Source organism: Bufo bufo, chromosome 3, assembly GCF_905171765.1.
Source record: "Bufo bufo chromosome 3, aBufBuf1.1, whole genome shotgun sequence".
Taxonomy (NCBI): Eukaryota; Metazoa; Chordata; class Amphibia; order Anura; family Bufonidae; genus Bufo; species Bufo bufo.
The window spans coordinates 26,123,079-26,141,096 of record NC_053391.1 but is presented as its reverse complement, the minus strand read 5'-3'; the positions used below and the strand labels follow the sequence as shown (position 1 = coordinate 26,141,096).

Below are 18,018 nucleotides of genomic sequence, written 5' to 3'. Positions count from 1 at the left end.
AGATGATGGGAGAGATCTCTGTACTGACCTCTGATATATTTATACATAGTTATTAGATCTCCCCTCAGTCGTCTTTTTTCTAAAGTGAATAACCCTAATTTTCATAATCTTTGAGGGTACTGTAGTTATCATATTCCAGTTATTACTTTAGTTGCCCTCCTCTGAACCCTCTCCAGCTCGGCTATGTCTGCCTTGTTCACAGGAGACCAGAACTGTACTGTCACGACAGAGAGTGGGGAATCCCCCCCCCCCCCACCGCGCAATGTCCTTTGCTACCGGGCTGCAATGTGTCATGCTGTGTGAGCCACCCTTAGTTGTCATTGTTATTATTTGTGTCTGTTTCCTGTACCCTTCCTCTCTGGTTTTGTTGTACGTCTAGTGTGGTGTGCTATGTCTGGTATTTGTGGTGTTGTTACCAGCATGGCTGCTTGATGTGTCACTTTTGGTGTGTGTATGTTGCACTGGATGGGTTTAAGCAATATGCAAGACTGTGTGCTTCCCAACCTGGAACCTCCATGCTTCTTGTAGCCGCAGGGAGGTCTGGGTTGTCGTTGGTGCCGTCCTTCCATCTCGGCTGCGGCAGGTAAGAGTCTTAGCATTTGTGGTGTTGCTGTGCTATTTACAGCGCCGCAAACACTGACTTTTGTGTAATCTGACAGCAGCGCAATGCTTCTGTCAGAATGCACATCAGTGCTGCAGCTAGTCGATCGGTTGGTCCACCTGGAAGGTAAAAAAAAAAAAAGAAAAAAGAAAAAACCAGGCCGCAACGCAATAAATTTATTAACTTTATAATAACATTTGAACGGAACATATAAACTTTATTTAACTTTTTGAACAGAACGGTAACTTTTTTGCTTACCGGTGATTTTTTTTGGGGTTTGTTTTTTTTACCTTTATAGGACAAACCTCTCCATCCCCATGGGACAATGTGCAAAGCGCAACTCGCCCAGAGATGTGGTGAAGTACATTATGCACTTTGTCCCAGGTGAAAGGAGAGGTTTGCAGCAGCTCTGTGTGAATGGGCCCTAATAGCCCTGTGTGCCTGTCCTGTGAGATGCAATCCCTATGCTAATTGTACCTGTGTGTGGTAATTCCGGAAACACTCCCCTAAGCATTGGGCAGGGTGGTCAGGGCAGTCAGGACAGAAATAGCGGGTGTCACGCCTTATTCCACTCCTGCTACAGACACAACATCTTTTTTGGGGTGACGGTTGGGTTGAGGTACCAGCAACGACATTGGGGAAATGTCGCTCGTGTAGACGGCTCACTACACTGGTAGATAGGGCCACGGAACCTCCTGGATACAGGAGGTTTTCGATGATCTCTTCCTGAAATTTGAGGAAGGATCCCGTTCTCCCAGCCTTACTGTAGAGAACAAAACTATTATATACAGCCAATTGAATTAAATATACAGACACCTTCTTATACCAGCGTCTGGTGCGTCGGGAAACTAAATAAGGAACCAACATCTGGTCATTGAAGTCCACCTCTCCCATGAGCGAATTATAGTCGTGGACACAGAGGGGCTTTTCAATGACACTGGTTGCTCGTTCAATTTGTATTGTCGTGTCTGCATGAATGGAGGAGAGCATGTAAACGTCATGCTTGTCTCTCCATTTCACCGCGAGCAGTTCTTCATTACACAAGGCAGCCCTCTCCCTCCTTGCAAGACGGGTGGTAACGAGCCGTTGGGGGAAGCCCCGGCGACTAGGTCGCGCGGTGCCACAGCAGCCAATCTGTTCTAGGAACAAATGCCTGAAGAGGGGCACACTTGTGTAGAAATTGTCCACATAAAGATGGTACCCATTTCCTCCAGACGCAGAGGATGTCCCCTCGTCACAGTCACAGTCCTGGGGATAAATAGATGATGGGAGAGATCTCTGTACTGACCTCTGATATATTTACAGACTGTCTTCCCACTGCTTCCCACTGCTCCCCAGGTAGTCAGGGCAACCGACCGGCTCCAGGGTCTGATCTTTACCCTCATAGATCCAAAATTTGTGGGTATAGCCTGTGGCCCTTTCACAGAGCTTATACAATTTGACCCCATACCAGGCGCGCTTGCTTGGGATGTATTATTTGACGTCAAGGCGCCCGGTAAAATGTATAAGGGACTCGTCTATGCAGATGTTTTGCTCAGGGGTATACAAATCTGCAAATTTGTTGTTGAAGTGGTCTATGAGGGGCCGAATTTTGTGGAGCCGGTCAAAAGCTGGGTGGCCTCTGGGACGGGAGGTGGTGTTGTCGCTAAAGTGCAGGAAACGCAGGATGGCCTCAAATTGTGCCCTGGACATGGCAGCAGAGAACATGGGTTGGCGGCTATAAATTGAGTGGCATACCGATTTGTTTCTGCCACGACTATGTCCAAGAGCTCCGCAGTCAAGAACAGCTCAAAAAATCCCAGTGCCGAACCGATCTGAGCCGACCAACCCGAACTCCAGACTGGGCGGTGAAAGGGGGAACTACTGGTGCGGCTGAAGTTGGGGACTGCCAATCAGGGTTTGCCAGCACCTCAGGGACTCTAGGGGCTCTACAGGCCTGTCTGTGCGGTGGCTGCGATGGGGTAACTATTGCACGTGCCACCGTACCAGCTTCAACTGCCCTTCTGGTGCTCGCCACTTCACCATGTTGTATGGCAATGCTGGTACTAGGTCCAGGGTGGGCTGCGCTGCTGGTGTATGCCTCACCACGTAATCCGACAGCGCCAGCCCCACTCTGCTGCCCTTGAAGCGGATCCTGCGCAACCTGTGGTGTAGCAACACGGGGCCGGGTACACCTGTTGGTATCAGGGACCTCAACCTCCTCGTCCGAACTTTGGGTCAGACTGCCACTGCTTTCTACAGGTTCATATTCTGACCCGCTGGATTCGTCAGATGAGGGTTCCCATTCCTCATTCGACTGGGTCAGAAGCCTGTAGGCCTCTTCAGAAGAATACCCCTTGTTTGACATTTGGACTACTAAATTTAGGGGGTATTCCCTGAGACTACCCAAGAAAAAAAGCAAGCCTGTCTTACAAATGGGATGCTAGCGAAGTACCGGAAGCCGCTGCGATTGATAAAAAATATCAAAACTGATTTTTTTATCGCCGCAGCGCTTGTAAAGTGATTGTGCAGTGATCAAAAAAAAATAAAAAATGTTGTCACTGCGGCGGGGCGGGCGTGGGAGAACGCATGTGTGGGCGACCGATCAGGCCTGATCGGGCAAACACTGCGTTTTTGGTGGAGGGCGAACTAAGGTGACACTAATACTATTATAGATCTTACTGTGATCAGTTTTGATCACTTACAGATACTATAAAAGTACAAATGCTGATTAGCGATACGCTAATCAGCGAATCAGTGACTGCGGTGTGGTGGGCTGGGCGCTAAACGATCGCTAACTACCTAACCAAGGGGCCTAAACTATCCTAAAACCTAACAGTCAATACCAGTGGAAAAAAAAATGACAGTTTACACTGATCACTTTTTCCCTTTCACTAGGTGATTGACAGTTGCGATCAAGGGGTGATCAAGGGGTTAATTGGGGTGATGGGGGTGATCTGGGGCTAAGTGTAGTGTTTTGTGTGTACTCACTGTGATGTCTGCTCCTCTGCTGGAACCAACCGACCAAAAGGACCAGCAGAGGAGCAGAGAAGCCATTTAACACCTTATATTTATAAATATAAGGTGTTATATGGCTTGTGATTCATTTTTTTGAAAATCATCAGCCTGCCAGCCACGATCATTGGCTGGCAGGCTGATGATGTATTACCCCTCTAACTTTTGCGATGCGCATGCGCAGGCCGGCTTTGAGCGTCATCTAACGTCTCGCGAGATGAAGCACCAACGCGTGACTCTGCCTCAGACAGCCGCCTCCGGACCGCGATCCTGCGTTAGGCGGTCCGGAGGCGGTTAATCAAATACAGTAGAATGTTGTGATATTGCTCATTTAATACTAATCTGGTCAAATTTGTTTATTTAAAGAGGTTATGTCTGGTTTTGTAGCATTGCTTTATTTAATGGGATATTCTACTTATTTTGAGTTATAACCCATCCACAGGATAGGTGGAAACTACTAGATTGGTGGGGTCCTACTCCTAAGACCCCCAATGATCACGAGAACAACTTACTCCATGGAGCCCCTCAAAATAAACAGAGAGTCTGAAATGCACATAGCTTCTCCATTCAATTCTATGGGAGTTCTGGAGATAATTTGCAATAGCTCCAAAAATAGTGGTTTATTAGTTATCTTAAAACACAACAACATTTTACTAATAAAATTAAAAGATTGGCCCAAAATATGAGTATGATAAAATTATGAGAGTGGCGGTATTACAGGTGGCACCCAAATAATTGATAAAAAAAGAGAAAAAGTGCTCGGCGGCACCTAAAATTAAACCCGTGTTCCTACCGCTCTGTCGTCAACGTCCAGGGTGCAGGGTGCGTCCTGATGACATGAAGTGAATGGCTCCAAACCGGATGCTCAGCTGCTAGAGGCGGCCTAACCACAGGGCACTTGTCCTTAAAAGGACGACCCCGTCTGGAACCTCTCCCTGTAACCTGGCCCTGTGTGGTGCTAATCTAGTCTAGGAAGCGGGACTAGATTAGGGCCACACAGGGCCAGGTTACAGGGAGAGGTTTCGGACGGGGTCGCCCTTTTAAGGACGAGTGCCCTGTGGTTAGGCTGCTACCCCTAATTAGTTATTAGGGCAAGCCTCAGACCACAATATAGGGTCAAATTAGGGTCGCTTTTGACCCCGCCGCCTCTAGCAGCTGAGCATCCGGTTTGGAGCCATTCACTTCGTGTCATCAGGACGCACCCTGCACCCTGGACGTTGACGACAGAGCGGTAGGAACACGGGTTTCATTTCAGGTGCCGCCGAGCACTTTTTCTCTTTTTCCATCAATTATTTGGGTGCCGCCATGCACATTGACCTGTAATACCGCTGCTCTCATAATTTTATCATACTCATATTTTGGGCCTATCTTTTAATTTCATTAGTAAAAGTTATGTTTTAAGATAACTAATAAACCACTATTTTTTGAGCTATTGCAAATGATACATAGTGACGTCCATCTAAAGGATTATTGTCCACTTTTTCTCAGAGTTCTGGAGATAGTCAAGTACAGTCTATTTCTAGAATTCTCATAGAAATTATTGCACCAGCTGCTTGCACACCCGACTAGACACTCTGTTCCTTAAGGGGCTACATGGGCACAAGGTACTTATTCTTATAATAGGCAAAGCAGTAAGACCCCATTGATCTATTATTTCCCTCCTATACAATTGATAGTGGATAACTTCACATAACCAGAAGTAAATAGGACAGCATTTCCGAACAAAAAACAATAGTTGTATTCCAATACTGAAACATAATTAAGTTATGTATTAGAAGTCATTCAGAGCCAGCATATCCGACAATGACGCTCCATACCTGCCAGGTTTCCAACAAACAGAGAATTTGTAAGCTCACTGATGTGCCACAGAGTCTAAAACCATTTTATTTCTATCCCTAGATTTTACACACCTATAGATACTCTCTGATGTGATCTTATATGTTTTACAAAATTTGAGTTATGTCTAAAACATTCTCCACATTCTGAACATGAATATGGCTTTTCGCCTGTGTGAATCCTAAGATGTTTCACAAGAGTTGATTTATCAGTGAAACATTTCTCACATTCAGGACATGAAAATGGCTTCTCTTCTGTGTGAATTCTCTGATGTTTATTAAGACTTGATTTCTGGCTAAAACACTTCCCACACTCAGGACATGGAAATGGCTTCTCTCCAGTATGAGTTCTCTGATGTATAGCAAGATGTGATTTCCGCTTAAAAAAATCCCCGCATTCTGAACATGAATATGGCTTTTCCCCTGTGTGAATTCTCAAATGTATCACAAGACTTGATTTATGGTTAAAATATTTTCCACATTCAGGACATGAGAATGGCTTTTCTCCTGTGTGACTTTTCAAATGTTCTGTAAGACTTGATTTATGGTTAAAGCATTTTGAACATTCTGTACATGAATGCGGCTTCACTTCTGTATGAATTCTGAGATGTCTCACAAGAGTTGATTTCTCTCTAAAACTCTTGCTACAGTCAGGACATGAAAATGGCTTTTCCCCTGTGTGAATTCTCTGATGATTAAAAAGACTTGCTTTATGAGTGAAACACTTCTCACATTCAGAACATGAAAATGGCTTCTCTCCTGTGTGAGTTATCTGATGATTAGCAAGATGTGATTTCTGCTTAAAACAATCCCCACATTCTGAACACGAAAATGGCCTCTCCCCTGTGTGAGTTCTCTGATGTATAGCGAGATGTGATTTCTGCTTAAAACAATCCCCACATTCTGAACATGAAAATGGCTTCTCTTCTGTGTGATTTTTGAGATGTTCTTTAAGATGCACTTTTTGAGTAAAACATTTCTCACATTCTGAGCATGGATATGGCTTCTCCACTGTGTGAGTTCTCTCATGTTTCTCAAGATATTTTTTAAGTTTGAATAACTTCCTGCATTTCAGACATGAAAACTGACTCTGCTGTTCAACAAGACTTGCTTTCTCTGTAACAGATTTATCACATTCTGAAACTATAAATGGACTTTCATCTTTGTGAGTTTTCTTGTACATAGATAGATTCTCAGAACTTGCAAACATCTCTCCCAGTCTATGTGCAGTGCTATTATTGCCAACCTGTGATGGATTATCTTCTAATACATAAGAAGGAGATAAACATAGACGTCTGTCTGAGCCTTTCATCAAGTCTTTGCCTGGAAAAAGAAACTTTTTTTAGGATAAAAGATTTTTAAAAAATAAAAAGTGCAAATAAAAATATGAAAGTAAATAAACGTGGATAGCTCACCACCTTTCTCTGTATGGCAAAGGTGCTCTAGTCTAAAACTGATCACCCAATCAGTCAGAATATATAATGAAATGTATAAATAAAAGACTGGCACTTACTATGCAGGTCACATCCACAGCATTTAATCTCAATAAAATGAAACAGCGAAATTCAAACAGCAAGAATAATCACGCTGTAAAAAATTATACATCACACTATTAAAACATCACAATTACCGGAATGGTAAAATCTCATATAAAATGTCCCATGAAAGTATGTTAATAAATGCAATCCACTGGTGGTACGGTCCTATATATGGGGTAAGATCTTCTATGTAAAAAAATGCCTAAGAATTAGAAATCTTTTCAGCTGGGTATGGTTGGGCTACCCAAATCCCGCTTTTATGACCTGTATGGTCAGCCAATTCCGTATTGACGTTTGGACAGTGTTCCTTAAAATTTTGGATATAATGTACATCCAGACGGTGACACCTCCCAGGAGTCCGTCTATTTGAAATACAATGTCCACATTAAATCGCAGTCTGGTCCATGTGGAGCAGAGCGCCTCTTTCAAAATTATGGTGATAATAGCAGCGGTGTCATCTGGTGGTCGGTGTTGGGGGAAGATATCGCTTACCGGTATATGTTGGTGCCCGGCAGTCCCGTTAACCAGCTCTCCTCGCTCAACCGCACGGCTGTAGCTGCTTCCCGGCGTCCTCGCTCTCTGGTATATGACACGTGATCTCTTCCAGAGATATCACAAGATTTGGTACCTTTGTTCCGGTATTCAAGTGAGATTATACTCACAGCAGCAGAAAATGGAGCGCTCCAAGTTTGTAGGTGGTTTAAATCGTCCTAATCATGTCCGGATTCCTTATCAAAGCAGGGATATAACGCCAGACGCGTTTCGGGGACTTCACTCCCCTTCCTCAGTGGCTATATCCCTGCTACAACGTCACGTCCTTTTATACCGCCACAGGTCCTCTTCAAAACCTGGACTGGAATATGTATTTTGGTCATTGCGGTATTGATGCGGTTTTTGTGCAACACATGCGTTTTTTATGTATCTTCTTCATATTGTTGCGGTTAATACATATAATAAAGGAAAAGTTGCTACCAGGTTGCTTTACATTAAAAAATATATAAAAAATATAAAAATATGTATAAAAAGTCCAAATAAAATTCAATAGCATGTGATATATGCTATTGAGATTAAATGCTGTGGATGTGACCTGCATAGTGAGTGCCAGTCTTCTATTTATACATTTCCATTGCAAATAAAAATATCTCAGTAACATGAAGTCAACAGCATTTATACAAAATCCACCAAAATTAGAAATACTGTACGACTTGCTGTTAAACATAGACATATGCATTAATTTTAAAAAGCTGAAGGACCGTCATGTTTAGTGGAAGGAATCATGTGACTGGAGGTCCAATCTAGAGATACTGACTACAAAACTACAGGGTTGTCCATTTATATGGATACATCTTAATAAAATGGGAATGGTTGGTGATATTAACTTCCTGTTTGTGGCACATTAGTATATGTGAGGGGGGAAACTTTTCAAGATGGGTGGTGACCATGGCGGCCATTTTGAAGATACGAGATGTGCAGCACCTGAAACTACGGATACTTGAAGCCTGTGCTAGCATTTCTCCTGTGGTGTTGCTATCAGTGTGTGAAGAGTGGGAGAAGAGGGTTGCATTGACAATCCAACACAATGGGCAGCACATTGAACACATTTTATAAGTGGTCAGAAACTTGTAAATAACTTATGAAAGAATAAAGTTACGTTAAAACCAAGCACATCATTCTTGTGAAATTCCCAATAAGTTTGATGTGTCACATGACCCTCTTCCTATTGAAAAAACAAAAGTTGAATTCAAAATGGCCGACTTCAAAATGTCCGCCATGGTCACCACCCATCTTGAAAAGTTTCCCCTCTCACATAAACTAATGTGCCACAAAGAGGAAGTTAATATCACCAACCATTCCAATTTTATTAAGGTGTATCCATATAAATGGCCCACCCTGTATATTACAAAGTGAAAAGTATATACATATTAAAAGTAAAAGGGGTTTCCACTCTTTAGATATTGATGATGTTTCCTTGGATAGATCATCAATTTCAGATCTGTGGTTTTCCTACACCAGGTATCTCCATGAACAGCTGTTCTTGGCAGCCGGTGATGCCGGAGACAAAACTGTGGTTGATCTGAAACAGAAGTCTCTATCTAGTGTGCAGTAACTGTGTTGAGTTGCAATAAAGTGAATGGGAGGTGAATAACAGTATGCCAGCATGACCACTACACACTCAGTGGTAGTAACAGTGAGCACTTAGTTTCTTTTTATACCTTTTTACAGGCAAAGTATGGGTGCGACTGGGCTAATTGGGGAGATGCAAAACTGGGTCCGGAATCCTGATCTCATTGTAATCCAAACTCCAATCTAGTCAAAACGGACTTAGGAAAAACGCAGCTGCGTTTTGATGCTCTCCTGTCACCACTCCAATACTTAGGTCAGACATAGCGAGGAGACATCACAATCAAATAAAATATCACCATTCTGGGGTTGATGTACAGCTACATGTAAAGATTATACTGTACATCTATAGCAAATTAAAACATAAAACTATAAAAAAAATTATGCAAAACATAAAAAACGCATCTGCAGTGTAGCTGCGTTTTCACAGCGTTTTTGAAGTGTTTTATATAAAATACATCCAGATGGTACATGGGGGGTTCGGTTATCTTGTCTAGAGTTAGCAATCGTCCCCCAAAGGTGGCACCCACACTGAAAGTGATCAGAAAGGGCAAACATGAAGGTCAAAATTGGTTAACAACAGGGGGTTTTCATAGATGTGGCCGGTGTGGGAATTGTAGATCCACCAGTTTCCCAAGAAAAACAATGAGGGCCACGTCTACCCAAAACTCTTTTAGGATAGACATTAAAGAGTGTTTGACCTGTGATTCGACGGATGTGATTAATTTGTTACAATGTAGCTGTCGTAAGCAATACATATGGAGGACAAAAAGAATGTTGAAAAAAAGGGTGGCGGAACATGTGGCCAATATCTGGAAGGGATACATGTTACATTCACTCTCTAAGCATTTCAAAGAAGTGCATAATTGCGATCCTTCCTCCCTTATGTTTATTGCATTAGAAAAGGTCAAGAGACCTTGGAGAGGCGGGAATCATATAGCCTCCATGTCTAGACAGGAGTCTCGCCACATCTTTGAGTTTGATTCCCTCATTCCAAGGGGCCTCAATGCCGAATTAGAGCTATTTGGGTTTCTGTGAAGTGGGGGGGTGAGCCGGGTGGTAACGTAGGATCAGAGTCTGGCTGTTTTTAAGCACTCTGTTCCTTCTTTCCTGCCTGGTTCTCCTCCCCATCATCTTCCCCCCATCACTTTGTTATCTGCATCTAATTCTGCTATGGCGGACGATTGCTAACTCTAGACAAGATAACCGAACCCCCATGTACCATCTGGATGTTTTTGATAGAAAACACATCAAAAAATGCAGTGAAAACACAGCTACACTGCAGATGCGTTTTTTATGTTTTGCATAATTTTTTTTATAGTTTTATGTTTTAATTTGCTATAGATGTATAATCTTTACATGTAGCTGTACCTCAACCCCAGAATGGTGATATTTTATTTGATTGTGATGTCTCCTCGCTATGTCTGACTTAAGTATTGAAGTAGTGACAGAAGTGCATCAAAACACAGCTGCGTTTTCCCTAAGTCCGTTTTGACTAGATTGGAGTTTGGATTACAATGAGATCAGGATTCCGGACCCAGTTTTGCATCTCTCCAATTAGCCCAGTCCCACCCATACGTTGCCTGTAAAAAGGTATAAAAAGAAACTAAGTGCTCACTGTTACTACCACTGAGGAAGGGGAGTATACCCTGAAACACATCTGCTTCTTTTGGGACAGTGAGCTTCATCTATCTGCAAGGATTTATCCACAGGATTCATTCATTTCTGCTATTAATTGCACCTTTATGGACTATTACAGCCACTTTCAACTGTGTATTACCTTCCAATTGGATGCGCTGCAGTACGTGATCCAGGATTGCACAGAGAGCTCGACACCGTATCGCTGTGAAGCCGAGTCACGTGAGACGTCACGTTGGAGACTCCATACCACGTGGGACGTTGGGTAGAGCAGCACGAGAAGCGAGCAGACTGTCATTATTACTTATCTATCTTGCTGGGACAGTTCGATACATCCACGGAGGTTGGGACATGTTATAGTGCATATATAGCGCTGCCGGCAACTTATTAGGACTGTGACCCACGCAGTAGCACCATCCCTTGCAATACCTGGACTTCCATCACCCAGTGTCCAGATTTATCTGAGATATGGTTGTATTGCTCATTTGATTTTATAGGTGTTTGTATTGATTGGTCCATTATATTAAATATTTGGCCTACTTACCTAGCACTGTCTATCATTTCCTGAATTTGGATTGCCCCTCAACACTTATATATTTCCATTTTTCTCCTACACGGTCTGGATGGACCGAGAGGTGAGCACCCTTATCCATTCGTTCTGAAGGAGCAGCAGCTATTCCTATTTTGAATATTTCACTATTCTTAATGATTTTCTCATTGCCTGAGATGAAGACTTACAGACTGGCACATGGATCCCAACAGCCCCTAGAGACTGGCACGTGGACTCTATAGGGACAACGACTACAGGTGGAGAAATGAGGATATGGAATATATTCCATTTTTTTGAAAATCAGTAGAATCTGCTTTCTGAGTGACATTGTTTCTGTACATTTTATAACAGACTAGCAGAAGGACCTGGCTCCGCATGGGTACATTTCATGTATTTAATTTCATGTTTTGATGTGCCTTAAAAAGATATCAACAGTAATCCCCACAACAGTGACCTCTACAGTACTCGGCCCTTTAACATTGACCTCCACGGCGGCTGCCCCTTTAACATTAACCTCCACAGTGCCCGCCCCTTTAACAGTGACCTCCACAGTGGCCCCCCTTTAACTTTGAACTCCAAAGTACCCACTTCTTTAACAGTGAACTCCACAGTGCCCACCTCTTTAACATTGACGACCCCTCTAACAGTGACCTTCATAGTGACTGCCCCTTAACAGTGACCTTCACAGTGCCCGCCCCTTTAACAGTGAATTCCACAATGCCCGCCCCTTTAGCAGTGACCTCCACAATGCCCACCGCTTTAACAGTGACCTTCACAATGCCCGCTCATTCAACAGTGACCTCCATAGTGTCCGCCCCTTTGAACAGTGACCTCCACAATGCCCACCCCATTAACCCTTTAACAGTGACCTCCGCAGTGCCTGACCCTTTAATAGTGACCTCCACAGTGCCCACCCCTTTAACATTGACCACCCCTTTTACAGTGACTTTCATAGTGGCCGTTCTATAACTATGACCTCCACAGTACCCGCCCTTTTAACAGTGATTTCAACAGTGTCCGCCTATTTAACAGTGACCTCCACAGTGCCCGCCCCTTTAGCGGTGACCTCCACATTGCCCATCCATTTAACAGTGACTGCCTCTTTAACAGTGACCTCCACAGTGCCCGCCCCTTTAACTTAAAATCCACACCGCCCATACGTTTAATAGTGGGCTCTGCCCTCCATGCATGTAGCAGTGTATTTGTGCCGTCATATGTCATATGACTGAATATTTAAGGACCTGCAAACTGCTGAAACATGTGATCAGTTTTTATGGCAACCTTACAGACAGAGACACGTTGTCCTTATACACAGCACAGATTACAATATCTTATAATTCCTTCCACTTACAGTCAGTTCAGTGACACTTACCAGACATGGACCCTCCACACACTCAGGACTTGATCTCCAGTCAGTGTCTTTTCCTCAGTAAGTCAGTGATCCAAGAAAATTCCCTTGGTGAATTCTAGCTTTCTGGACCATGCCTGGGTCTTTTATACCCCTTTGGTGGCTGTAGCTATCTGCTCCTCCTCCTCTTCCCCCCAGGAGACGCCCAGTCTCACCTACATAATCAGTGAAACTTAGGATGATCAGATCTGGCTTCCCTCATTACCATATACAATGGAAGAATAATGGTGCCTCCTCCTCATCAACCAGTTTAGCATTTTCTGGCCTCCTGAGATGGTCCTTCATTTACACATTGTATTTGCAGGGTAGAGACCTATTGTTCACACTCCTATTTAGCATCTGTAAGAGATTCCTGGGATACTCCGAGACCTTTTCATGTGAGAATCAGTGTAAACAATGAGCATTTTACATCCTGATGAGATACATCCCACCCAGACCTACATTTTTATGACGCTCCATTTATAATTCGCAGATATGACATACTCTATAATTTACCCAGTATAACAGATTCCTTATTCAAAAATACTTATTTTCTACAGATCTCACCTAGAGGAGAAATGACTCTAAAAATATTATTTCTTTTTAACAATTTTACATTTCTTGCTTTTAAGGTTGTCAGGCTGATACTTTTCAGTTGTAAATGATTCAATTTACTAAGACAAAATGGAACAGATGATCATCCATATAATTGTATTTTCTATAAGGTTAAATCTGTAGCAATGACTACATTCACAGGCATTTCTGTATTTCCTGTTTGCTCCATCAGACAATTTCACAGATGCAGCAGAGGAATCCGGCAAGCAATCTGGATGCAAACGTACAGCATTTGTAGACAGATCCGGATGCAGATTCGTCTTACAAATGCATTGCAATAACGGATGCGTCTCTCCGGTTGTCATCTGGAGAGACGGATCCATTATATATTTTATTCACATTTTTAAAGGTCTGCGCATGCGCAGACCAGAAGAACGGATTCGTCAATGCAGTATTTTTATTGCCGGATCCGGCACTAATACATTCCTATGGAAATTTATGCCGGATTAGGCATTACGGCATTTTGGACGGAGATAAAACGTGGTATTTTGTCCATCCAAAACGCCGTACATTGACTGAACTGAAGACATCCTGAATGGATTTCTCTCCATTCAGAAAGCTTTTCCAGTATTGATTCCCGACGATGGAACTCAATGCCAGATTTGTTTTTATATGACACAATTACTTCAACCTCCACACTATCTGCTCTATAATTTACTTGTGGCCATCACCATGATACAAGCTCAGGCTGTCCTCACTGGGCTCTCAGATCATCTCTGGTTCGGAGAATGTAGACCTCTTCTGGTCATCTGCTTGGATTTCTTCTTACTGTGCTTATTCCTTTATTAGGTGCTACTTATACAATTTAGTCCTTTTACTGTCTTTTTTTCCATAAAATATATGATGCTTCATAACAACTGATTAACTTAAGGAGGAAAATCATTTATAATCATTGTACGTGTGATCCATAGAGAACCAGACAAACAAAAATAGAATATGTCCTATTCTTGTCGATATTACGGATAAGGATTAGGACAGTTTTATAAAGGGCAGGACAATCCCTTCCGCAAAATACATAAAGCAAACAGACAGTATACAGTATTATGCAGATCTGCAATTTTCAAAAACTGCAAAAACGGCTATGGCCTTGTAAATACATGAGCCCTTATACCGTGCTTCTTGGTTTTCAAAAACCCCATATGTGGCCCTATTATTTTGCTGAATTTATGATAGGGCTCAGGAGTAAAAGAGCTTCATGAAAATTTTGAGGTCCAATGTGGTGATTTTCCCTTGTTGTGCCCAGCTGGTATCATCAGACACTCACACCACAATACTTGAATTCTTAGGCAGGTTCTCTTGTGTACAGAAGTGCCATAAACATGGATGTAAGATGGTTTATTGGCAGGCGGCAGGGTTCAGAAGGGAAGGAGCCCTCTTTGGCTTTTGGAGCGTGGATTTAGCTTGAATATTTGTTGGGTGACACATCAAATTTGCAGATAACTAACTGCTCATCAGTGGAGATGAAGAGCTGTATTTACATGCAACAATCACGTCCACTGAGGATACACGATGACTATTACTATCGCTCATCCTAATAGAAATTCATTGTTCCGATGCAGCTGATCTAAAGCCCAGGAGCGATGCTTGAAGTGTCTGTACGATAGATGAATAAACTCTATGAAAGAGCATTTTACTCATTTATCAGGGAACAGGCGTTCATGTACCTGCTCGATCACCATTTACATTATTTATGGTCAGGGCTAGGACAACGTCGGCGTACGCAGAGAAACCTACCCTGAACATAGTGGCTGAATTGTGCCGGAAGCCACGGGCGCGGGTACACCAGTGAGAAAAGGGGGCATACCTGATGGAAACCTGAGAAAAAAAGGGCGGGAGGGAGGGGCGTGAGGCTCGGGCGCCTGGCTGAACGGAGGGAAGGGGACTAAATAGCCAGACGCCCCTCCCACAAATGCAGGCTGGTAACAGCCTTATAATTTATGGTCAGGGCTAGGACAACGTCGGCGTACGCAGAGAAACCTACCCTGAACATAGTGGCTGAATTGTGCCGGAAGCCACGGGCGCGGGTACACCAGTGAGAAAAGGGGGCAAAAAACAACCGGTAGGTACAACACTTTTATTTACAAATTACAAAGCCAGAGAACGAAAGGCATGAGATATCTCAGTTTGAGGATTGGGTATATACCTGGTAAAGCAGGAGGATCGCCACCGCCCCATGGACCGGATGACGTGAGCCGGCACCTGATGACGGGAAGCAGCGGAGGCTGCCCCTATACGAAATGAGTGCCCTGAAATTACCTTGGGGTCATAGCCTAAACCCTGGGCGAGGGCACGGATATAAGCGATGAATTGCGAAGTGCTGAGAGGCTTGCCTGCATGTGGCAAGAGTGGACTGTCGGGCAATGAATCTCGGATGAGTGCTGTCAGTTGATGCAGCACCTGGACTGGGCACCAATTGTTCAAAGTCGGGTAGAACTTGATTTCAGAGGGAGGACCCGTCTGATTGGTTTTGGCGGAGGGTAGAAGCAGAGTGTAATGGCCCTGGCCCCATGACAGATGTTGCTTCAGAGGATGGTTTTTACGATTTGGACCAGCCAGAACCTCTCCGGGCCGGAGGAACCCATAAAAAGCAAGATACATAGCCGCTTTCAGAATCAGGCTAGTGGAGGGCCCAAAAGGATTACCATCCAATGACGAGGAGAGATCCCTGAACAATTCGCTGGATACTGGCTGCCTATGGCTCACGGATCGCTTCCCTTCCTTTTGAATGCCCCGGAGAGTGGCTTTAATAGCTTGGATGGAAAAATAGGACCTGTGATGAGGATTGGCCAGCAAAGCGTGATGTTGAAGTCCGGCCAAATAAAGTCTGATGGTACCATACGACAGAGAGAGATGCAAGTGACAATAGGCCAGGAAGGCCATGATGTAGGAGATCTCGGAGTGTTGACCCCTCGGATGATTCCTAGAGAATTTATCAAACGCCCTTAGGCCAGCCTGGTAATTCCTCGCCGTATTACGTGACAACGATTTAGCGACCAGGCCCTCGGCCTCCTCTAAGAGCGAATCTAAACCAGAATGAGGGTGCTGAATTGGGGCACCGGGGTGCCTGACCGATCCGCGTCGGGCATTTCCTGAAAGAAAATTGCAAAATTAGCACGGGAAAGCGCGTCCGCAGCCCTATTCTGTTCGCCTGAGATGTGTACGCAGCGCATGTGAAAATTGTGGTGGAGGGATAACCACACTAACTTGCGTAATAACGCCATGATCCTGAGGGACTGGGCCCTGCCCTTGTTGACGATGTCCACCAAGGTCTGGCTATCCGTAACGAACGTCACGGAAGAGTTAGACCAGAGGTGACCCCAGGCCTGAGCAGCCGCCACTATGGGATATAGTTCCAAAAGGGGAAGATTTTAGAGCTGCAGAGTCCGAGGCTAATTCTGGCGGCCATCCGGCAGCCAGCCAATGAGATCTGAAAATGGCAGCGAACCCGGAGGAACCAGCGGCGGCGGAGAAAACCATGGGGGAAGAGGAATCCCACTGCGGAACGAACAAGGAAATGCCGTTCCAGTTAGCGAGAAAACTGCTCCACATGTCGAGATCTGCAATGGCCTGGCTGTCCAAATGGACAACAGAATCTTGTTCCGGGGCCGAGGGCAGGAGACATAGCAACCTGGAAAGGAAGGCCCTGCCTTGAGGCATAATTCTGGTGGCGAAATTAAGCATCCCCAGCAAGGATTGGAGCTCCGCCCTGGTCAGCGAGTGAGACTGGACTGCCCGGGAGATGGCTGAGCGAATCCTGAGCAACTTCTCGCTGGGGAGGCTAGCCTCAATTCTAACGGTATCTAGAATAATGCCCAGGAAGGTGACTGTAGTGGCCGGACCCTCAGTCTTGGCCGTGGCCACGGGGACCTGGAGTCGGGAAAAAATATCCAGAAGTGAATGGGGAATGGAAGGGACCTGACTGGGCCTTTCAATGAGGAGAAAATCGTCCAAGTAGTGAACGACCATGGATAAGCCACCGTGATGGTTGAGAATCCAGTGCAGGGCTTTAGCAAGCTGTTCAAAGCCAAGGGCTGCTCTTGGAGCCAAAAGTAAGCCGGTTGGCAAAATAAAATCTATCTGCCCACTGGATGCCGTAGTACTTCCAAAGCTGCGGGTGTAGAAGCAGCTTAAAAGCGTCGGCAATATCTACCTTGGCCAACCAAGCCCCGACACCTGCTTGAAGAATGTACTGGATGGCCTCGTCAACTGAGGAATATTGCATGGAATATTCCTCAGACGGAATGAGTGAATTAAGACTGGGGATGGAGGACATATGAGGCGCGGAGAGATCATAAATGAGACGTTTTTTATTTGAAGATGACTTCGTGACCAGGCCGATAGGGTTGATGCGCCACGACCGGAATGGGATCTGAAGGAAAGGACCGATGACAAACCCTTTGTCGACCTCTGCCTGAATGAGAGTGGTCACCGCCTCAGGGTCACTGGAGGCGGATAGCAGATTGGGGCCCAACCAGCAGCCCTGAGGGGGCGTGATAATGCCGGTGTGAAACCCCTCTCTGCACCCATCCAATAAGAAGGCGACAAAGGAACGATCTGGGTGGTCCTGCAGGAGTGCAGCCAGTAACTCCAAGTTGAGGTCGGCTAGTCAGGAGTCCCTGGCTGACTTCCTGGGACAGGAAGGACGAGGGTGGGCCGAAAACAAAGGGAGCAGATGTGCAGTGCCCGGCACGCATTGAGAGCACAGCCCTTGGCATTAAAATTATTGCACACCTGGCTAC

The 18,018-nt window shown here is 44.6% G+C and overlaps 1 protein-coding gene across 1 annotated transcript in view; it reads right to left on the bottom strand.

Annotated features, from left to right (window-relative positions):
- Positions 1 to 5,692: 5,692 nt before the first annotated feature.
- LOC120993595 (zinc finger protein OZF-like) overlaps positions 5,693 to 18,018 on the bottom strand; it is a gene marked incomplete at its 3' end in the record, with an annotated part of 44,091 nt that continues 31,765 nt past the window's right edge. Inside the window, exons 5-6 of the mRNA XM_040422070.1 lie at positions 6,542 to 6,753; positions 5,693 to 6,172 (exon numbers count right to left, since the gene is read on the bottom strand). Of these exons, the coding sequence (XP_040278004.1) occupies positions 5,693 to 6,172; positions 6,542 to 6,753 (692 nt within the window). The remainder of the gene's footprint in view (positions 6,173 to 6,541; positions 6,754 to 18,018) is intronic.